Source organism: Cetorhinus maximus, chromosome 25, assembly GCF_964194155.1.
Source record: "Cetorhinus maximus chromosome 25, sCetMax3.hap1.1, whole genome shotgun sequence".
Lineage (NCBI taxonomy): Eukaryota > Metazoa > Chordata > Chondrichthyes > Lamniformes > Cetorhinidae > Cetorhinus > Cetorhinus maximus.
The window spans coordinates 29,832,173-29,856,668 of NC_135903.1; the positions used below are offsets into that span (position 1 = coordinate 29,832,173).

Genomic DNA, 24,496 nt, shown 5'->3' on the forward strand with positions numbered 1-24,496 from the left:
GGACGTGAGCTCGAGAGGATATGAGTCTGATGGAGATGTGAGGGTGTGTGTGAGAATGCGTGATGGAGTTGTGAGTGTGTGAGTTGAGAGTGATGAATTACCCTGGTGGAACGGATGAGACCATTCATCCTGTAGCGGCACTGGGTGGCTGTCCTCTTTTGCACTGCCACCGGCTCCCAAGCCAGATTAGTGAGGTTGCTGTCCATCTTGCAGACAGAGCGGGCGGTAGAGGACATCACAGCGAGCTTCCACTGCATCCAAAAGGCGCTCAAGGGATGCGTCATTGAACCTAGGGGGCTGCAGTCTTCCCTGAACCAGCCCTGGGCTGGAAGCACAGAGATGTGTGCACGCGGCTGGACTTTAAATATGGCGCCTGGCGTGATGAGGTGGCGAGGTGATGGCTTGGCGGACGAATGAGGGCCCACCCGCCTTGGAAACGTGTTTCCCGGGAATGCATAATTAATGCGGTGGATTTGGGACGAGATGGCGTGAAAAGCCGCCATTGCGTCCAGTGGGTAAAACGCCGTTTTACCCGCCCGCTACCACACTTAGTGCAAATCTGGAACAATTCCGCCCTTTATCTGGAGGAAACCAATAGTTACTGCTTTTCACAGTGGAAATGGTACCACTGAGCAAAGCAATTGCACAATAATCAGACAGGAGGATTAAAAAAAAGCAGTATAGTGCCTTAACTTTTTATTAAAATATCTCAAATCTCAAATGAAGTGCTAGAATTGAATATACAAAATTTATATGATAGATCACTTGCATATAACATTGAAAATGAATTTAGCTGTGAATGCTTAAATTCCTTGTTGCAAATTCCTTTCTCCACCATATTGACAGTGGCTTAATCTATTTTTATGTGGTAATACCTTCTTTGAAATTGTAAAAATAACAATTAGGTGTTGATGAAAAAACTGTTGATAATGTCACATCATTAATTTACATTCCATAAGGGTGAAATGTCATAGAATCATAGAATTATAGAATCATAGGATGGTTACAGCAGTTAAGGAGGCCATTTGGCCCTTCATGTCTAAGCCAGTTCTCTGCAAGAACAACTCATCCGGTTCCACTCTTCTGCCTTTTTCCTGTAGCCCTGCAAATTTTTTCTCTTCAGATAATTATCCATTTCCCTTTTGAAACCCATGATTGAATCTTCCTCCACCACATTCTCAGTGCATTCCAGATCCTAACCATTTGCTGCATAAACAAACTTTTCCTCATGTTGTCTTAGCTTCTTTGGCCAATTACCTTAAATCATCCTCTGGCCCTCAACCCTTCCACCAATGGGAACAATTTCTTCCTATCTACTCTGTCTGGACCATTCATGATTTTGAACGCCTCTATCAAATCTCCTCTTGATCTTAATTCTCTTCTCCAAGGAGAACAGCCCCAGCTTCTCCAATCTATTCATGTAACTGAAGTTCCTCTTCCCTGGGTCAATTCTTATAAATCTTTTTGGCACCTTCTCTCATGCTTTCACATGAGCAAACTTCATGTACAAGCACATATATGGACATAATGGACATATAAGAACATCAGTAGCATAAAGATCGTAGATAGTACGTAACTGACAAGGAGTATGTTGTCTTATTGTTTTAAACCATTCCTGGACATAATCTAACAGCATAATCAAAAAAGAGTCTGGAATCCTTTGTAAATTTTTGCAAAATTTTGAATGTGACCTAATTTTAACCGAAGTTACAGTAATGGTTTGACACTTTTACATTTTATCTATGCAGGCCCAGTGTCAGGGGTCAATAACCTTAAAGCTAATCCCAGCCGTCAAAGAAGAGGATCAGCTTAATGAAAGTAAGGTAAGGAGAGTCTGTGATTCATGCACTTGCTGAAGTAGTAATAACAGATGCTGTGTTTTATTAACCTGGTAGGTGAAGCTGCAGTGTTAATAGCCTAACCAAAGCTTTTGAAAAAGATTATTTGAGCAGTGAACTGTCACAAGGACACATATATTCAACTTGAATGGGCCAATAATTGACTATTTGTCCAATAACCAAAGAAATGAGAAAGTAAAAAGATGACCTAATGGAGGTTTTCTCAATAAGAAAGGGAATTAACAAAGTTCATCCGGATACATTGTTCACTATGGGGGAAGATAATTCAAATACCAAGGGACACAAGTGAAATATCAGGAACTTATGTCACCAATAGTTCAATAATATGTTATCGGAGAACGGGGACTCGAGGGTATGGTGAGAAGGAGAGTAAGTTGGGTTTAAATTATCAGAAGTGGGTGAGCTTGTTGGGCTTAATGAGTATTTCCTAACAAAATGTTTTTATGTTCTCAGAATAATTGGTGCCTTTCAGAAAATGTCACTAAGATACATGTCTCCTTCCTCTAGTGACCAACCATTGGCTTTACTAACTGAACCCTTTCCTTATCATCCTTCCACCTGTGGTACTGAAGTATCCCAGCTGGCCTGGAAGGTTGATATCTCATGCATCCCTTTCCAGCAGAGATCGTACTGCATCTCAGTTTCAATGTGCCTACTTCAAAAACTCCTCATCTCATTTAGCCTTTTCATCAGTCAAAAACACCCTAGCGAAACTTGATTTCTATTCATGTGGCATGAAATTCTAATGTTAAAGCTGATAAATGTATCTTTAGATAATGAAGCTCCAGTAGTTGCCTTTCTGTCTCTTAAACAATTATTTCCTCATTCACGCCCCACCCCCACCGAAGATGTATCTTATCATTTTGATGAATTTCTTTTCCACGCATTTTCCATTCTGATGGTGCAATTGTTAGTTTTTCCAAAGACTGGGCTTTTCAGACCCTACTATTTTCCTCCAGGAAATATTGGTGAAGGATCTCTCTGCTGCACTATAACTACCCTGTCACTGATATCAAGTTTTATCTCAACTGGGTCTGTTGAACCTTTGCTTTCTGGACTGCAGTAATTGATCTCTGGTCCTGATTGTATCTCTCTTTGTCTCAAAATGTATGTTTCTGAACTTATTCCTGTCCTACACCATCCCTTACTTTCCTATATTGTCTTATCTGTGTTGTGGCTGGCAGCTCATCCTGGGATTCTTTTTCAATTAACACAAAAGTGTCTTCACTTTCACTCTCTTCCTTCTTCCTTGAAATGAGCAATTCCACTCACAATCCGAGCCTATCTATTTTCTACCCAGATAATTCCCGTCACCAACTTCCTCTGGACTGATCACAGTGAGGATGTACAATCGGTAATCTTTTCATGATGCAGTGGCTCAGTAGCCACATTTCAATCTCTGTGATCTTTAAAGGGCTGATGAAATTCTTACTTCTTTCAAGCCTACAAAGATTTTTTGTGTCTCTACTAAGTCTAGCCAACAGCTAAAAGCTCTTATTATGTTGGTTTCATCTTCAGCTTTTATTATTATTATTGACCTCCATCATCTCCCCTGATCACAAATGGTATTTTCATCCCCCCCCGACCCCACCGCTGGCTCCAAGATGATTTATTTCTCTTTCATGCTATGTATTTTTTCCTAAATAATTCCGAACTTTCTATTAAGCTCATCTCTCCCAGGGTTCTAACCTACATCCATGCCTGAAGAGGTTGTTCTAAAGGCCTTCTGACCCTCCTGAGTAGACTGCAAGAAAAAAGCTTATCTGATAGATGACCTCTTTCTTATCTTTAGCCTCCAACCTCTTCCCCCATTTCAATCTTTGCTGTCTTTCTCTATTTCATCAATATAATTATGACCCACACTCCTCCAAAATATTTCGTTCCACACATAAACATGTGAAAATGATGGACAGAAGATCAGTAGGTGCATTGACCATAAGACGTAGGAGCAAAAGTAGGCCATTCGGCCCATCAAGTCTGCTCCACCATTCAATGAGGTCATGGCTGATCTGATAATTCTTAACTCCACTTTCCTGCCTTGTCCCCATAACCCTTGATTCCCTTACCGATTAAAAATCTGTCTATCTCAGCCTTGAATATACTTAATGACCCAGCCTCTACAGCCCTCTGCAGTAAAGAATTCCACAGATTGACTACCCTCTGAGGGAAAAAGTTCCTCCTCATCTCTGTTTTAAATGGGCAATCCCTTACTCTGAGATTATGCCCTCTGGTCCTAGACTCTCCCACAATGAGAACCTCTCAGCACCTACCCTGTCATGCCCTCTAAGAATCTTAGATGTTTCAATAAGGTCACCTCTCATTCTCCTAAACTCCAATGAGTATAGGCCCAACCGACTCAACCTCTCCTCATAAGAAAATCCCTCCATCCCCGGGATCAACCTAGTGAACCTTCTCTGGACTGCCTCCAATGCCAGTATATCTTTCCTTAGCTAAGGGGACCAAAACTGTTCACAGTGTTCTAGGTGTGGTCTAACTACTGCCTTGTATAGTTTTAGCAAGACTTCCCTATATTTATACTCCATTTCCTTTGAAATAAAGGCCAATTTTCCATTTGCCTTACCTATCACCTGCTGAACTTGTATGCTAGCTTTTTGGGATTCATGTACGAGGACCCCCAAATCCCTCTGTGCTGCTGCTTTTTTCAGTCTTTCTCCATTTAAATAATATTCAGCTCCCCTATTGTTCCTACCAAAGTGCAAAACATCACACTTCCCCACACTATATTCCACCTGCCACATTTTTGCCCACTCACTTAACCTGTCTATATCCCTCTGTAGACTCTTTATGTCATCCTCACCACTTGCTTTCCCACCCATTTTTGTGTCATCTGCAAACTTGGCGATAGTACATTCATTTCCCTCACCCAAGTCATTAATATATATTATAAATAATTGTGGCCCCAGCACTGATCCCTGTGGCACTCCACTAGTTACAGGTTGCCATCCTGAAAATGCCCCCCCAGATTCCAACTCTGTCGTCTATTAGTTAGCCAATCCTCTATCCATGCTAATATACTACCGCAACTTCATGGGCTCTTATCTTATTAAGTAGCCTTATATGTGGTACCTTATCCAACGCCTTTTGGAAAGCCAAGTATATTACATCTACTGGTTCCCCTTTATCTATCCTGCTTATTACCTCCTCAAAGAATTCTAATAAATTTGCCAGGCATGATTTCCCCTTCATGAAGCCATGCTGACTCTGCTTGATCAGATTATGCATTTCTGAATGCATTGAACTTGTCCCATACGCATGAAGCCTGGAACATCATGAATAGACACTTTCTGATGTTACCCTTCTACACCGCTGCAATCAGGAGGCAGAAAAAAGGGATCAGTTAGAGAAGAAAATAACTCAAAATTTTTTCTCAGGCTCTCCCAGGCAATTGAAACCAAACAGGAGACCACATTAACTGTGTGTACATTAACTGTTAATCCAGTTGCTTTTTAAGTGATTCTATCTCCCCCTCAGTCAAAAACTGGCCCACTTCCCTTTTAGAGGCAGTCAGAGATTCAGCACAAACTGCGTAACCCTGCAATACATTTCAGAGGTTCACAACTCTCTAGGGAATGAAAAGTAGCCTAACATCGAACCTGCTCTTAGTGTTGCATACTCTTCCTCTTCATTATGTCCTCATTACCTTGAAGTCAAGAATCAATGCATAGTCTCTAAGCTTAGAACGCTCTTTTCCACACCCTCAAAACTGTGGAATTCCTGACATTCATCAGTCTTTTCTTTCTCCTATAATCATTAGGCTTTTAAGACTTAAGCTTGACATCATCTAATTGCTGCTTCTCGATTTGCTCTATTTCTCTTTTTCAAGATTGATGGTGTCCTGTGCTGTGGACCTCGCTACCTTACCTTGGTTTCTCAATAAAATAAATCAGTCCAGTACAGACTGATGCTTACATCTCATTGACCAATTCATTCTAGCACTATAATACTAATTGTTCATTATGTGTTCATGTCAAGTCAAAGGCAAGTAGTTGCGATTGTCTAAATGCTATCTAATCTAGCTCCTTTCAACCTATGAAAGCTTATCATGTATAGAACAAATTTTTTCAAGACTCAAGCAGCATTCATAAGTTATTTTGCTACTATCATCTTCAGACACAGGGCTATCTGCTATTTAACATTTCACAGAAATGCAGAAGTTTGTTATTATGATAATACACACCACATATTAATCAGCATTAATGTTATTTTAAAACATTGTTGCCAGGATTTCTCCATTATGCTCCTGAAGATGTTGACCAGTGCTGAGGTAAGGCTTAGTAGGCGTTTGGTGCTCTTTGATACATCATTCAAATACTCATTCCTCATGCCCAAATCTACACAGTGGTTGTCAACTGAATATTTATTATGTAGAAATCACAGCCAAGTCCAATGGTATTTTTACCTGATGCCCATACCTGCACACTTGCCAGCGGGGTTTAATGGTTCATGAGTAATCTTAGGAACCCCAGCTGCTTTTATTTTCTCATCTTTAATCCAGGGGATTGAAACCAGCTGTGATGACCCACTGCTGTTTGGCTGTGGTCATAAACCTAGAATCCTGATCTATATACCCTCCATGCCCTGGGAAGAATTTATCAAATGAGTTGTCAGGAGAACCAGGGCTTTTATTAGTTTCAATATTGTGATAGACCAATCAGATTTACTGTTGCAGTTAATTGCTACTGTAGATTTTATAACATTACTAGTTGGGTAGTTTTCCACAAACTCTGTTTTGATTCTTGCTACCACTTTATGTTTGTCCAACTGGAAAGGGGCTGATTAACCTCAAAATTTGAAACTTTATGCTACTGCATTGTATTATTGTCATAGCTATGAATGACCTAGCTGGTATCGCAGTGTGTGACAAGTTCAAGCCTTGCTGTACCATGTTGAATGCTTCTGATCTCTTATCTTCTGAATGTAGAATGGAAGGGAAGAGGTCAAATTTAGGCAATGAACAGAAAACAATGGTAAAAGATGTTGAGCACGTGCAGGAAGTGAAAAACCAGAAGTTGATCTGTGGTTCAATCATACCAAATATAGTTAGTTGTGGAGCTGAATTCTGCGTTCTGTGAACTCAGAAGACTGAGCTTAAGTTTTTTGTTGGGGATCAGATGAATTACTCAGTGAAGAGAGCTAGTTGAAGGCATGTGAAGCAGGACTCTCTGTACGAGACTACACATCAAGATAATACTGATGCTAACTGAAATTATAGTCAAATAACATAAAGTCGTAAGATAATTCTCTTGATTGTGAACAGAGATGCAAGAAGATTCAAGTACAGCAGCAATATAAGTTGATATTTTATACTTGGATTTTCAGAAAGCTTTACACAAGGCTCCACGTCGACGATTAAGGGCTAAGGTAAGGAGCCACGGAATAGGAGGTAAAGTATGCTGCTGATTAAATAATAGGCTCAAAATTAGGAAACAAGATAGCCTTAAATGGGACTCTTCAGGCTAGAAAGAGATTATTAATGAGGCACCCCAGGGTTTGATGTTGGAGGCCTTACTATTTTAAACCTTTTTAGGAAACAGGGGCCAGTTGGTGGCATTTGCAATTTAATATGGTTAAGTGGTATGGGGCAAGGCACTCAACAAAAGATAGTAAGGGTTAAATGAAACAATAGTGATGCATGCTGGTCAGCAAAGTGATCAAGGAATCATAGTGTACAAGCATGCAAAACTGTCAACATGGGGAAAATAGCAAACAATATGTTGGGTTCCTTTTGCAGAGTGAAAATCAAAATAGGTTATATTGTTTTATAAGGTGTTAGATCCATCTGGAGCATTGTAAGTTGTTCTGGTCACCTAATCATAGGAAGGATATTATTCTTGCCAGGGTACAAAGGTGAGAAATGAGTATTACTTCAGGTATCAGAAAGTGAAGTAATCATTAAGGAACCTGGGCTTCTTTGGCAAGATAAAAGTCACTGAGGTGTCCTAATGGAAGTATTCATGGTAATGAAAAAATTTTGTTCACAATGGTGAATGCTTTGAATGCCAGGGGACACAAGTTAAAAATGAATAAATTATAAATTCAGACAATCCTTTTTCACTTTAAAAGAACAACAGATTTGCAGAATAGGTTACCTGGGAAATCCACAACAGCATTATTAGACAATTGGTTCTAAATTAATTATGTTTTTTTTTCCATAGGTTCACGTGAGAGCCTTGTTTGACTATGACCCAAGTGAGGATAAAGCGATTCCATGTAAGGAAGCAGGGTTACCCTTCAGGAAAGGGGACATACTTCAGGTTGTGAGCCAGGATGATTCTGTGTGGTGGCAAGCAAAGCGTGTGGGGGATGCAAACCTCCGGGCCGGCCTTATTCCATCAAAAAAGTTTCAAGAAAAGTAGGTACCTGCATGTATTTGTTCTTAGTGGCTTATAGGTCAAGGGTGGGTTAGAAATCACAATTAACATTGTCCAGTTTACGTTTCAAATTAAGTGGCTGAGCAATGGATATTCAGTGACATGGCAAGTTGAAGACTGAAGGCTGATTGTCTCTTGACGTTATCTGCTTATATTTGGCTTGTTCTCAAATAACAAAAGTCCTGCTTCACTAACAATACAACACAGACATTATCCAACACACCTCAATTGTTCCTTCTGCTAACTAATACTGTGCTGGAGTTAAAGTTGAACACCCTCCATGTAGCTTCAATCTCCTAATAATCAGGAATGATTGCCTTGTAAAATGTTGATATGTTAAATATGCAACTAAAATTGATGCCTCTGGAACAATTGCAAATCTCAGATGTTGGTTATTTCATTCAGGCTTCAAATGTGATATTACATTATAACTTAATTATTTGGAAATACTGCACATTCCTACTTGCCTTTAGAGGTATAATCAAAGTTAATGATATCTCTTAGTGCTTCTTTGTTCCCATATTTTCCACCATAAAATTATTGTATGGGGTTTGCCTATGAGAAACCATAGAGCCAGATATTTCATTTGTTATACTTACACTTCTCCACTGCTTTTGATGGGCTTTTTCACTAAAGGTTCCTCTCAGTCAACCATTGGAAGATCACAACACGCTCTACAGGGAACCTCAAATGAGTGTGAACAAGACAAGCAATTATGTGTCTCCTTAAACAATCAGATGAAGAATCATTAGCAGTGCAGGGTGGGAACCAGGGAGTCTAAGTTAGAATATTGAATTCAATGTCAGATCAGGTACAGGAATTAAAATAAAAGAAAGAGAGATTGGATTAAGGGAGAGAAATAAAAGAGACAGAAAGAAAAAGAAAGAAAAATATTTAAAGATTTTAATTTTTTAAAAGTACAACAATAAATAAAATCAGAAGGATTGAGACTCCACACTTGTTAATTATTATGCCAGAAGGGATGTTTGGCAGTAATTAAGATTTGCCACACTGCTAAAATGGGAATTTAGACTGGAATGGAAAGCCATAACTTTTTCTGGAGTTTAGTATGTACACATCAGATAAGTACCTGAACATCAAATTGCTCAATGTATTTGAAAAGTGACACTCTCAGTATCATGCAGCTTCTGGTGGAGACAGGCATCTCAGCAACTTCCTGATTTGTGCACTTAAACGCACATGTGAAGTTGCTAGAAGTTGCTGAGACTGAGCACTGTCAGCTATACCATTCCATTGCAATGAAGTAATGACTAACCATGTCATACTACCTCCAGAATGCCAGGGTTGAACTTTATGAATCTTACTGCCGGTCGAATCTTCTGGTCCTGCCTAAGTCAATGGTCTTATGAACAGCTCGCCGCATTTTCTGCCCCGCACCCACCACAACGGGGCTGTAAAATTCTGCCCCAGAAGTTGGAATTTCATTCAAGAGGTCACTGCAGAAAATGAACATATACTGACTTATGTTGTAGTATGAGTACAGAGTTGGTAATTACCTTGTTAGTTTGGCCGACTGTTCATATGTGAGTCTGGAGAGTTAGTGCCGGCAATGAGACAACAAAGGCCAATCCTATTCGTACTTACATCTAAGCACATGCAGTAGGTTTTTTTTCAATAAGGTGAGAATATTTTTCCCTTCCCTAAATCAGAGGCAATTGTAATGTAACAAAAACAGAAAATGCTGGAAAAACTGAACAGGTTGGACAGCATCTGTGGAGAGAGAAGCAGAGTTAATGTTTTGAGTCCAAATTTTGGTTGGTGGGTTCACAGTTTGATTGAAAGCTCCAAGTGGTGATAAGAGATAGTGTACTTGATGTGGAATACACATTTTTGTTTTTATAGAGGATCAAATACTTTTAGGGGTTTAAATGTATTGAATAGGCTTTTATCAATGAGAGTTTTTTTTAAATATAGTGAAGATTGTGATAGAACTTTACTTATGCTTCATCTCACCATACTGGGTGGGTTGGCATGGAGGGTGTAAGGGAAAATGTGGTAGGTGGGGGGCATAGGTTGACATGAGTTGCTACTAAGTTGGCATAGGGGCTATAAAGGGCTATGGGGACGAGCTAGGGGTTATAGGTTGGTATGAGTTGGCACAAAGTTGGCATGTAGGATAAGGGGGGGAGATTGGGAGGTAGAAGGACATAAGTTGACATGGAGGGTATGCGGGGCCATGAGGGGTGGGTGGGGGGCATGAGGTGTCATGAGTTGACACAGATGGAGCATGAGGAGTGTGTAGGGGTGAGGGGTTGTGAGGTGTGAAGACTAAGGGCTATTTTTTGTTTTACTTTCTTTTTAGAACAGGAACGAAGTCTCAGAGCACTGAGGCGGGCCTTTTAAGCAGCCTGCCTCAGCAACTGGTAGCCCTGTTGTTATCTCTGAACTCTTTCCAGGCGTGACAGGCTCGACTCCAGTCAGCACCCACCCCCACAGAATGAAAACCTGACTGTTCGGGACACTTTGTCCTGAGTCAGGTTTGCGGAGTCAGGAAATCTCCCGACTCGGGGCGAAAATGCGGCCCTATATCTTCCTGGACTATATGGCTTGACATGGTATTGAATGATGTATTTCCAAACTAAACCATTGGAGTATCCACAAGAACACTTTCTAGACAAACAATCCCAGAATAGTAGATATACAGCTTAAAATATGTGAGTACTAACAAACCCCAGTTCTCATAGATATCTCTTTCCTTGGTATAACTTGACGATGTTGATAAAATACCTTCTCTTTAAAATTCTCTCTTTTGTTTTCAGACGACTTGCCTACAGGCGAAAAAACGCTAATTTGGAACAAGAGAAAAGCAGTAAAAGGTCATCTTGTAAGGAGGCAGCAAATAAACTTACTTCCATTTTGTTTTCTGCTGTCCATACTTTAACTATATAAGTTCTAACGCCATCTTGTGCAGGGTTGAAATGTTAAGGTTCCTGTATATCAATCCCAGTTGCTGAAGCAGCCATGTTCTCAAGTTTGAGTTTTTTTTCATTCTTTCATGGAATGTGGGCATTGCTGGCAAGGCCAGCATTTGTTGCCCATCCCTAATTGCCCTTGAACTGAGTAGCTTGCTACACCATTGTAGAGGGTAGTTAAGAGTCAGCTGCATTGTTGTGGGTCTGGAGTCACATGTAGGCCAGTCCAGGTAAGGACAGCAGATTTCCTTCCCTAAAGGGCATTTGTGAGCCAGATGGGTTTTTTAAATGATAATCGACAATGGTTTCATGGTCACCATTACTGAGACCAGCTTTTCAATTCCAGATTATTACTTGAATTCAAATTCTACCTGCTGCCGTGGTGGGATTTGTACCCTTGACCCTAGAACATTAGCCTGGGCTTCTGGGTTACTAGTCCAGTGACATTACCACTTAATGGTAATCTCCCCCTTAATGTCCCAGCAGTGTCTGTGATTTAAACATGCCTGCCTCATTTGGGGGAGCTCTTTGAGTCTCAACTGGTGTGCTGGATGGAAATTAGTTGTTTCATTTAAGTGCTGTTTTCTGGCTTCTGCAAAAATCGCAGGGCAGAACAGCAATGATGCGGCTCCTGAGACCTACTTACCTCAATGTGCTTACCTCAGTGTGCGGCCGCATGTATCCTGTAAGGATGACAAAGGTAAGAAGAACATAATCAAAACATTGTCAGCATTTTCATTTTAACAAAGGTATAGAAGACACTACAAGCATCATTTCAAACTTGTTTCGAAATGTATTGATGGAAAGTGCACTGTTCTGAATAATCCTTATTTTGTACAAAGGCATTTTTCTGGTATCCACCCAAACTTATTTACCTAGTTTCAAGATGAGTGTATTCTATTTATTCACAGCAGCCATTAATTATTTCAAGGAGGCAGCTCTGGCCTTCATCAACATGTATTATTGAGTTATTTGCTGTTACTACTGTCTGGAGTACATAGAAAGTTCATAAAAGGGGGACCTAAATCATTGCATAGGACTGATTTTACAAAAATAAAGATGAATTATGCCTACAATACCTCTGCTAATTAAGATAGTGAGCAATCTAGACCAAGAACATTGTAGGCTTAGTTACTAGTCTGTGTTGAGTTAGCTGATCTGTCAGGTGACATCTGGGAAACACAATTGATGTCATTGGCCTCAAGTTAGGAATAAAAATACAGCCAAGCCTGCCACTGCAGTTACCCACCTCTGCTGGAAGTGCTTGGGTATAGGCTTCAGGTAGGGATGGAATTGGATTCAGTTGTGATAATTGCCATTATTCATTGTTTCAGCTAAAACCACCAAGAATAGATCATTCGTAAACGTGACCAGCATTTGGCATAGCAAAACATAGGCTGGAATTCTGTCAGACCAACAGGGGTCTCACCCACAGGTTGGAGAATCTGCAGATTCGTGTTGGAGGCCCACTGGAATCCAGTGCCTTTCAGGCGCTTAAGTGGCCTTCACCACGATTGAGGTTCCCGTTGGCAGAAGCCCCAACTGCAAAAGCTGCTGGCCAATCAAAGGCTGGCAGCTACTCAGCTGGTGGCAATGCACCCACCAGAGGTCCAGGGTCATCGTGGGATCCCAAACCAAAGGTGAGTGAGGCAGGATGTGAATTGCGAGGTGGGGGTCATGGGGGAGCAGGGGTACCTGAGGCAAGGGCAGCGGTATGGCTCTTAGCAACCCCTCCCCTTTCTGATGCCAGGCCCCTCAGCAGGCACAGAGTGCCTGACTGTGAGGGAGCCCCCAGGACGCCACTGGAAAATCCAGCAGCGCCCTTCCAAGGGTGCGGGAAAGCCATGCAGCCCCTTTTCACCCCTGGGCCGCCACTAAATTGCAGTGGGCTCAGAGATAACGGCTTTCAGTTGGCTTGTTAATTGACATCCCACCGCCAGTGGCTGTGAATCCCATGTCTTCCGCCCTTCGATAAGTCAAGGAGGCGAGCGCGGAGCCTCTCCCATGATTACGTGGGCCCTACTGCCAGGTTTCCGCTGCGGCCGGCTGCATCAAATCCATCCCACTGAATCACGAAAATTTCCAAACACGGAAGGAGGCCATTCAGCCCATCGTGCCTGTGCTGGCTCTTCGGGCGAGCAGTCGTGTTTAGTCCAGCATCCCTGCTTTGTGGCTGTAACCCCAGAAGTTCCTCATTCCCAAATGCCTGTCCAACTCCCTTTTTTAAACGATTTATGGAATTAGCTTCCGCCACCTTTTCAGGTCGAGGATTCCAGATTCTGACAACACTCTGGGTGAAATATTTTCTCCTCTCGATCGAAGAAATTAAAAGGGAAAACAGCGAATACTGCGAATCTGAAAATACAGGAGAGGTTGTTAGAAATGCATATCAGATCAGTCAGCATCTGTAAAGTGGAAAAACAGATTATGAGGTTTGGGTACATACCGTTCATCAGAATAGGTCCGAATCCAACGACGATGTAGACAGACCAAATATCAGCTATTGCTCTTGTTACAGAGGCTGATTGACCTCCTGTTTATTTAAGGCAGGTAATTGAGGCCCAGATTTCTGCTCCCGTGTCCAGTGTGCAGTGATATGAGAATTCTCGACTCTGCAAGCCTGACCTTTAAAAATGGTGACCTGCTCTGATTTCGTTCTGGTGGGAGTGGTGGTGGGGTGGGGGTGTGGGGGGGGCGCGGATTAGAAGTCGGGCCCTCCACCCTCGGAACGAGTGCTGAGGCTGCCGGGCGCGGAAGTGGACTAGCTAAAAGGCCTGCCTCTGTGCTCTGCCACTTTGTTGAATTCAATGAAAAAAGATTAAAGCAAAAAAACAGCACTCACCACAACCCCCCCCAGCAACACCACCCCCCCCCACCCCCAAACACATACACACACACACATTCCCCATGCCCCATCCATGTTAACCTATGCCACTTCATGCCCCCCACCAATCGCCCATGGCCCTTCATGCTTCCTATGCCAACTCATACCCCTTTATCCATTCCCCATTGCCCCTCATACCCCCATGCCCCCCACATCCCCATGGCCCTTTATAGCCCCTATGCCAACTTAGTGCCAACTCATGCCAACCCATGCCACCACCCTTTGCCCTTACCCCTTCCATTCTAACTCACACAGTATCCACTAGTTCCAATGGGTTTGGCAATTCTTTGACAGTTCTTTGACAGTTTTGATAGTTCTTTGGCAGCTTTGACAGTTCCAGTGTGTTTATGCACTTTTTCCTCACCATCATGTCTACTTTTAACAATTGCAAAGGGTGCTTTAACTTTCCCAAAGGGTGATTTACCTCTCCCAAAGGATGCCTTGCCTCACCCAGAGGTATCCTGGGGCCATACCCAAAGGTGTACACTGGCTATCCAAACGATTCTACCAAGTTCAGACCAGCTCTTACCTGATTTAATCTGCACTTGCCCGGTTTCACACTCCTGGTCCACCAAATCCCACTTCAGTGGAGGCAGCTGATGATTTAAATACCCACACATGCATGAATCTTAGCCCGACTCCAGTTTCCGCCCCTATGAAAATGGAAATGCTGCTTTTGGGATTGAGACTTAGGGTTTCCGGTCTCATCTGCCATTTCCACCATAATGGAAAGCCTCTCTGTTTTGATTGAAAAGGAAATTACTGTTGGAATAAATTTGGTATCCTGTCTAACCCAATAAACCAGATTAACTTTTACTGGCAGATTTGAAATTCTTCAATATTTTCTCTTTTTTCCCATTAATGCTATCCTCAGATGATCAAAGCTGTGAGAAAGGTGGGCATTATGTTGTCTTCTAAATCACATGCAAATTTATACAGTAATGGTTGTAAATCTTCAATACTGTTAATATTTAGAGGTCTTCATATATTAATATTTCATATATTAATGTTTCATATATTAATATTTTAAATTTCTAAGTAACTCAAGAAGATTACAGATGGATTAAGCCACAAAAATTAAGGCATGAACTGTAATATTTTAAATTAAAATTCATGTGTTAAAAACAGAATAGTCTTAAATATTGAGTAACATAGAAACACTGCTTCACTTTTCTTCCATATGAAGGTGTGAAATTGACTTAGGTTATACAAAACTGCTTAATTTCTGACTTGCAACAGAAAATGTATCATTTCAAAGGTCTCATAACAAATCTATGTTACTGAGAAAACAACCAGGTTGTTGCTGGTTGATCAAAGCTGAATTCCTTTTAAAGCTTCGTCTAAAAAGTTTAAAAATCTATTCTATAGACGGTTGTTATTTCATTCTTATTTTTGAGCTAGTCGAAAGAATATTTACCATAAGAATCACCATAGCTGCCTTTGATATTATTTAACTGCATTCTTCTCTCAGAAGCAATGGCATTTTGCCATTTGTAAAATAGGACATTGATTTACAAGCCAAAAATTGTTAATGAGACTGGACCTTTGAATCAAGATCAGTACAGTGGAGTTTCCTCCAGGCGTTATATTGCAATGAGATAGATAGATTCATGTGGGGGGAGCTGGCTGCTTTAATCTGCTTGAGGCCCTTCATTTTGTGATAGATCCTATGAAAAGCTCTGTTTTTGGCATTAATTCATCAATGTTCCCAAATCATGATGAGACTGAATTTTCCAGCTATTACTTGCTTTAATACCCAAGTGGGAGTGCGCCAAAAATGGCAACCATTAAACTGTTGTGATATTCTAATACAAAGATCAATTATAGGAATGAGCAAGAGATGAATTATGCTCAGCGCATACAAAACATATTTTTATAATTGCAACATTTTAATTTGCATTACTTTCCCATCCCTTCTTCTTGATATTCTTATCCTTTATCTCTGTTTTTTCCTTTATTCTTTCCTACAGTGCCTTTTATTTTGTTTCCTCTCTCATCACCCCTCAACCACTACGCCATCTCCATGTGGTTCTTGTCACTTTTCTCTCCATCCCAGTCACTCTTCCTGTCTTGCTCTCCTCTCATTCTATCCACCTCCCAATTAAAATCCTGGATCTAATCCAACCACAGCAGTACTCATAATAGCTCTGGTTAATGATTCATGGAATCATAGAATGATACAGCATAGAAGAAGGCTGTCTATCCTAGTTCTTTGGCAGAACCATCCAATTTTTCAGCTAGCCCTGCTGTTACCCCATAGGTCATAATATCTTTTCTCTTCAAGTACATATCCAGTTCTCTTTTGAATGTTACTATTGCATCTGCTTCTAACAGCCTTTCTGGCAGTGCATTCCTGATCAAAGCAACTTGCTAAGTGACATAAAGGAACATTCATGTCTTGCCTGTATTATCTAAGACAAATGGTAACAGTGTTTATTAATTAAGATACATGGATACTGCTCGTATCTGAAATGAATTATGGTTAAAAAGGAAATTTCATATATCTTGGAATTGTGACAAATTAACCTCACAGAGAACTGTTTTCAAAAATTGAAATTGCATTCATTAACTGTATTGAAAATTATTAACCATTCCAGCAGATTAAAATTTCCAATGCCAACTTGATAACTTATTAACTGTCTAGTGATCAAGTAGATAATGAAAAGATTAACCAGATTTAGCCACTAATCCATTCTCATCACTACTCTATCTGTAAAATCATAACAAGACACATTAAAACTACTCCAGGATTTACTGTTCAGTTCAAGGCTGAACAGCTCCAGGAAATACGAGTTGCGACGTATTCACCCTGCAATGTTTCCCTATATTTGACCCTTGTATATGACTGATGTGTAATTGCTATTGATTTGATGTTGTCAAACACTGATAGATTTTCACGAGAAAACCTTTCTGCTTTCTGACCTTTATCATTCGTTCTCCTTCTATTTACTGCTTCCCTGTCTCTTCAGAGGACTGTGATTGTGATGGGTATTTGAATGGGCTGTACATAGGTGAGAATCTAGATTCTGCTAAACTATCTGACGCATCTTTTAAAATCAAGACCACTGATTTATGATTTTCATAGGAAGACCATCAAGTTTCATCCCAAAATACCATTAAACATCTTGGAACCAGAAACAAAGGTGGAATTTGATCCTTCAGTTATAATCTACAATGATATAAACCCATAGTCCAAATGCAAATTAATGGAATCTTTGAATGTGATTACCCTAAAAGTTAAGAAAAATTCCAGAATCCCAGGTAATGAAAACAGAATTTAATTTCTTAAAATGTCATAAAACAGTGGCTCTGGTTATATTTGCTTTCCTAGGCATTTGACACATCTACAATAAAACCTCATTCAAAAATATAAATAGAATTTTGTTATTAAGTGTGTGTTTTTTCTTAGTTTTCGTATATATTTTATTCAGTGCTGTGGGTAAACACTTACATGGTCCCTAGTTTAGTCCCTCGGTCTAAACCAGTGCCTGCATAATCTAATATCAATACTGTCATAACATTTCTTTCTTTTCCCCCTATTTTCTCTCATTTAATCCTCTCTCTGTAAAGCCATGCAGGGGTCAAATTCCACAGTTGTCAGTGGCTTTCCACTGCCTTCACCAAAGAGCTTCATGCACCAGCTAGGGAGTGACGCCTATTGTATATGCCTTTAAGTAAAGTCATCCTAATGCAGTGCATTGATATGTCCTCAGCCAACTTTGATGAAATGTTAAATGCCTTTGACAAATGTTTTAATCTTCAAGTTGAGGACCACACAGAGCTTAAAAAAAGACGTAGATAGCCCCCAGCAAAGTGACGAAAAGGGCAAAAGACATTCCCTCAACAAACCACACAAGGGTGCCAGAGAGGAACAGAACTTTCCAGAAGTCCCAGGAATCTATCTTTTTGGGAAGCTCAAGGCAGAAGCCTCAAATGATTTCCTTTTCAAAAACACAGAGATGTTTCCAGAATTGTACCAGCAGCTGGTAGTGGACAACAGGGAAACAGCCCTGCAGCAGCAGGCAGAGCAAGAAGAAGCAGAAATAAAATCGGGAAATGTTCATATCAAAGCTGAACTGGACAATTTGAAGTGCAAGGTCCAAGCTGGGTATATTTCTTTGGAAACACACGATAGACTATAGTTTTTGATGAACCAGGATGTTTGAGATCTGAACAAACAAATCTCAGAGATAACACACAAAGGTACCAGGAGGAAATAGCGACCCTCAACTCCACAGTTGGCAAATTGAAGTAGGAGTTAGGAAAACTCAACCAGCTGCACTGCCAGGCACAACAACAGGCAGAAAAGGCAGTCAAAGAAGTTGCAGCCCCAAAAGACACTTTACAGAATCAATATGTAGCCATGGGTAAACATGAGGAGCTCAAAAAGATGTTAATTACTTCAGCAAAAGCAGCACTGGAGCTAAAGTCGTGACAAAGCAATGCGCTGAAGCGCAGTGTGAGTTGGCAAGAGGTCAACAAGATAAAAAAACAGTTGAAAGAACAACTAAAAGACCTTCAAGATCAAATGCAAAAGGAGCACATAACCCTTCAACAGCCTGAAGAAATGATAGGCTGTCTTGAACAGCAGAATGGAAGAACAGCAGATGAAACTTTAGGAAATTCTGTTGAATTACAAGAAAACTCAAGATGATGCAACTGAACTTCATAAAGAAAAGGAAAACCTGTTGAAGGACCTTCACATGTTGCAAGGATCCCTCGGGTCAAAGTTTGTTCCTTTGGAAAATTACGAAGAGAAGCAAAATGAATTTAATGTCACTCTGAACGAACTGAAGAAGCAGTTGGCAGAGGAGACTCAGCAACGTTCCTCATTCCAGGAGGAAGCCAAAAGGTACAAGAAAGAGACTGAAAAGCTGAAGAAAACGGTTGGATATTTGGAAGAAAACTTGGAAAAACATTACATTTCCAAAGATATATATGAAGAAATGAAAATCAAGAATCCAGAATGGTATGATGAGAAAAAGTACACATTCTCACAAAAGAACATGAGGAGTGTCAGAAACAATTAGCAGGAGTAAAATTACAGAATGTGAGCTTGAAAGATAGCACAGAGGAACTAGGCTCTGCTAAGAAACCCATCTACTAAGGAAAAACGGTTCAGTGTAGAGGACCAACTTTCACAGACGAAAGATGATTTTTCTAGTGACAAACACAAGCTGATGAGAACACTGGTGTGTCGCTCGCAGGAAACAGGACTTGAAATGCCTAAATGATAAACTTGTGGAAGCAAATTCAGCAAAGATAGGTCTTCAATTAAAACCTGATGAGCTTCAAGCATCGGGTGTCTCTATTAAGTGTTGTGAAAAATGCCTGAAACAGGAGAAGGAGTTGCTGATAAATCAAAACAGTTGGTTGAATGTGGAATGAACAAAGCAAGACTGATGAAATTTTTGAATTTCGATCCAATCTGAAGAACATGAAAGATAAGATGCGCAGTATAGAAGAGCAAATCCAGACTTTGAAAGCAGAAAAGGAAAATTCTAAGAAACAGATTGATGATCTAACGAGTGAATTAGAAAAATCTAAGGAGCAATCGGTGACATGGAGGAAAGACTCCGAAAGGAACTGAATGCCCAGGTGAAGTTATTGAGCTGCATAAGGAATTCACAGAGGACTCTGAAACAAAGACAACTGAACTCACCAGACTACTCGCTGGACTGAATGAAAAGATTTATAAGCTTGCAAATGAATTGCAAAATAAGAGAGTAAACAAATACTTGGCTGAAATTGTGCAACAAGTGGAAAAGAAGGTTCCATTTTTGAAACATCAACATCCAGAAAGAAAATGGCGGACCCCATGGGAAAAGAACATCCGAGTCCACTCTAGGAATGAATGGAATGCACATTCCCTTCAGAAGGAATGGGACACACCCACGGTGTCCAAACAAAGCAGACGGGTTGTTTGATAAAGAGAAACACAACTCGAAGGAGCGCAAAAAGCAGATCGAATGAAGACAACCAAGTACTGGAAACACAGAGTACTACAAGTTCAATGCTAAACCAACAAAATCAACCCAAAGCAACTGGGACTACCATTCCTCCAAACATGGCAGAATGAGATCCGGAAGAATTGTCAAGCCTCAGGACTGTCTGAATTTATAAAGTCAGAGACTTGAGGAGGGGGGAGAAGGGGTAACAAGTAAAATAAAGATTGTATTGTAAATAGTTATACTTCATCGGAAGGGAGGAAAGATTTCTTTTAAAAAGAAGGGGTGTGTTGTATTTGCCTTTAAGGGATAATACCATGCCATTGTAGTATAAGGGTATTTAGCAGAGCAAGGGCTAATGTGGGACTGGAGAATAGTACTATCCATGGTATGGTGTAGAGAGTTACATGATAGTAGACTGTATGGGTGGAGTCTGGTAGGAGCCAGCATGGAGCAGGACCTATGCATGGCAGTTAAACACAGAGATAAAAACATACCTTGGATATGTATATAATTATGGGTTAACAATAAACGGTTTATGTTCAACCATACAAGCCTCCAGCCCTCTTAGTGAGACACTAAAACGAACTTTTACAACAATGCCTAGATTTTCTGATCACTCTTATTTTAACGTTGACATTAACTGGTTTATTTCAAATTGACTACCATCAATTGGAAAACTTAGATTTGAATGGCAGCATGTCACTGGGTATCATTGCTGAGCTCAGTCCTGTCCACAAAGGTTCACATTTCCAGAAATTTTTAAGTGACTGTAATTAGAAGTTAAATATTCACATCCCTGGGCTCTGGAGCACTTTTTAGCACTATATTGCTGAACATTTTTTTAAAAATCAGACTGATGTTTGTGGTTATTTGGGTTTCATCCTCCCGAGAAACGTCCTCTTTGGAATAACAGTATTTTTGTAATACATTTGCCATTAGTTTTCACTTTAAAGCTTTCTTAAAAGAATACAGGAAAGTGAAACTGATAGGTTGCTGGGAAAAGGGTTCGCTGAGGGTTAATATGCCCAGTTAATGAGCAGCAACAAGCTAGTTGTTGATTTAAATCAATCAGTTTTAAATAGATATGGCTGCAGTTTGCTTGATGACGAGGTGTTGTCCAAATTAAAGGAAACTTTAATACAAGTACAAGAACTGAACTACAAAATAATATGGAAGATATGGATTAAAATTTCCCATCAACGAATGTTAAGTGCAATGGCTAAGCAAACTCATGTTACATTCTTGTGTGCACTTTTAGCTGATTTGGAAGTTTTAGTTTAAATTTAAACAGCTTCTGATTCATTCCCATACATTTCCAAGTCATATCGCTTTTTTGTGTATCAGTTCTTATGAATTTCACTAGATTTTTGGTCCAATTTATTACAACTGGCTAATTATGGTTTGTCTTGATAATAGAGTTTCAGTTACCTGTTCATCACATCCACATGCCCGTAGCCTTACGGAAGGACACTTGTCCATTTTCAAAAAGTGTGAAAAAACAACAATGAAAAGAAGCATTCATAGCATTGATTTTAATCAATATTTTCTCTCTCCCATTCAAGTAACATAGAGGGAAGTTATTCTGCTTCTATTGCATCTTAGCTCCAACTTTGAAATCTTTGGCGGCTCCTATATTTTATTAAGATGTATTGTCTCGCTATCTCAGGAGCTGTAGAGTAGAAATGCTTTAACCATTCTGTGCAGATCGCAATAATACATCCAAGCATATGTCTGGTGTAGATCATTCTTGGTGCTGTCACTTCCTGTCATGTGTTTAATTGTCAGTATTTTCATCACAGTGCTTCTCCCAGCTCTTCTTCCATGTCGTACAAACATACAAACATATCAATTAGGAGCATGAGTAGGCCACTCAGCCCCTCGAGCCTGTTCCGCCATTCAATAAGATCATGGCTGATCTGATGTAACCTCAACCCCACATTCCTGCCTAACCCCCGATAACCTTTCACCCCCTTGTTAATCAAACATCTATCTAGCTCTGCCTTAAAAATATTCAAAGACTCTGCTTCCACCGCCTTTTGAAGGAGAGAGTTCCAAAGACTCACTACCCGCTGAGGGAAAAAAATTCTCCTCAATAAATAAGAGATCCTTTATTTTTAAACAATGACCCCTAGTTCTAAATTCTCCCACAAGAGGAAACATCCTCTCCATATGTCATGTGATTTGTGATGGAACAGATTCATGTGGATGTGGGGGGAAGCCTATGGTGTGGCGTATCTGTAATTTCATAAAGTTGAGGAGATGTAATGAGAGGAGTACTGGGGCTCCTGCTACATCTAATTGACTTAAAGCACTAAATCCAGAAATCCCATGCAAATTAGTCAAATTCAGCAATGGCATTAATTGAAAAGGGAGGGGCAAGGCCATGGAGGGATTTGCAAACAACAATAGGAACAATATGAAAACACCATACAATTCTGTGGAAGGACTGGCAACACGGGCTAAATGGACTCTCTCAGCTCTATGGATCTCTGTGATCTGTCCAATCTATCACAACATCTACTTATTTTAATAGAAATATTTCATGGCTATTTACATTGTATTTACATAGTACATCATACAGTGGTATATCATAGTAAGTGGGGTGGTAAAGTTGGACATACTGAGCCGCATTGTGCTATTGCTTCTTTCTAAGTTGCTCTTGTTGTGTTTCAGCTGGTTTACGGAGAAGTTTCAGGCTCAGCAGGAAAGACCGACAAGCAAATCAAAATGAAGAGAAACAGACCGAGCAGAAGGACATGGAATATCTAACCTACGAGGAAGTGGTTGTCTACCACCGTCGCCCTAATGATGTGTACAGACTGGTGGTCCTCGTTGGTGAGTCCCACCATTCAGTAAATGTAGCACAATTACATGAATACTTTCAGACTCAGGCAATTCCATATAATTAGGGGGATGGCAGAGATGGAGAGTACTACGAGGAGGAAAGAAACAGGAATATTATTGCATCAAGCTCATTGATACTACTGCTAGGTGTTGTGCAAGACTTTATAATGGGTTAAACTGGTTAAAAACAGACATCTTGAGTACTAATCAAAATCTAAAGTTATATTAACAGCACATAGCAATGTGGAGATCAGACCTAATTGGAGCCATTTCATTTTATCTCCTGACTTTTGTGCATATTTGCAGGTTCTATAGGAGCAAAGGTTAATGAGATGAGACAAAGAATAATCGCAGAGAATCCTAACCGCTACAGTGTAGCTATTCCTTGTAAGTATTAGTTTGTTCATTAACTTTGTAAAATTATTCGGTGCAGACTGACCACGTAAAATAACTCACTTGTTCCAAGTGATAATTAGGGAAAAATATCACATAGGAAAGTAACTCATCCCTATGATGTTTCAAAATAATGCAAATTTTATATGGAACAACAGTTTGATTGGAATTACATTACACAGCCATTGTATAATTAGCAGGTTTCAATGACACCAAGGGTTCCAAGGTTTACACTGTCATCAGGATCCTGAAATTATATTGCAGCCAGTAGCAGGTTCTCAGTCAGTTAATCTTCCATTTGATATATGTATAACTGTTTTTAGTTCCAGTAAGTTTCACCATTTTTCATTTTTAGGATGAATAGTTTGTGTAAGACATTGAGACATCAACTTATTAATAGTGAAGTCGTACCCATAGAAAACGGAAACTGTCTTTAAGATTCACGTCACTTCAGTACAAAAACAGATTTAATTTCTTGACCTCTTTCCCCAAATTTAAAATTGAGGCGAGTATAGATGGGTTAATTCAAACCTTCATTTTAGATACAGATTCTTTCTCCAGCTGTAGTGTTGTTTTGGGCTCATTGACCTACATCTGTGTTTAATGGAACAATCCAGAAGGTGGCATCAAATGATGCTCTGACCCAAGCAACCTTTATTAAGTACAAACGCATTTTGCAAGCCATTGCGTGTGCTCACCCTTGATGCAAAATGATTAATCTGAATCCATTGAGAAGGCACCCAACTTATGGTGCACAAAGGTGCATTTATGTCATAGCGTTGCCATTGGAATCAGTGCTGCCTAGGAAGGTAGCACTACTGTCGATTTTTCTGATTACCTCAACAAGCCAATGAATTTCTGATTGCTCTGTCTGTAGGAATAACAGTTTCCAACTAGCGTGGTAACAGCCTTTTTTGAAAATGTCATTTTCAAAATTTGTAAAAAAAACAAAATGAAAATTAACTTTCCCTTTTCAAATCCATTCTGTGGAAGCCGATCAAAAAGTCCTGAGATTATGACATAGCACAGATCTGAGTGTCTCAGAAGACTTTCCAGTAAACAATTTATTCTGACCAATAGCAGAGAGACAACAAGTTAGGATCCAAACTGTAGTATGAAAGATGAGGCTAATTTTCAAGAGAGATTGCCTGCAGAGATTAATGATGTGACAGTTAATTTGGTCCAGTGTTGATCTCCAGAGTGTTTGTAGACAGATACCGGGACAATGTGGCATTCACAG

At 40.1% G+C, this 24,496-nt stretch overlaps 1 protein-coding gene across 3 annotated transcripts in view; it reads left to right on the forward strand.

Annotated features, from left to right (window-relative positions):
- mpp3a (MAGUK p55 scaffold protein 3a) overlaps positions 1-24,496 on the forward strand; it is an 89,086-nt gene that overhangs the window by 53,861 nt on the left and 10,729 nt on the right. The window contains exons 9-16 of one of the 3 annotated variants that reach the window (XM_078529695.1): positions 1,749-1,823; positions 7,200-7,241; positions 8,036-8,232; positions 11,032-11,096; positions 14,943-14,963; positions 17,038-17,079; positions 22,693-22,854; positions 23,170-23,250. In XM_078529695.1, coding sequence (XP_078385821.1) covers positions 1,749-1,823; positions 7,200-7,241; positions 8,036-8,232; positions 11,032-11,096; positions 14,943-14,963; positions 17,038-17,079; positions 22,693-22,854; positions 23,170-23,250 — 685 coding nt within the window. The remainder of the gene's footprint in view (positions 1-1,748; positions 1,824-7,199; positions 7,242-8,035; positions 8,233-11,031; positions 11,097-14,942; positions 14,964-17,037; positions 17,080-22,692; positions 22,855-23,169; positions 23,251-24,496) is intronic. The other 2 variants (XM_078529696.1, XM_078529697.1) reach the window with 2 other exon arrangements.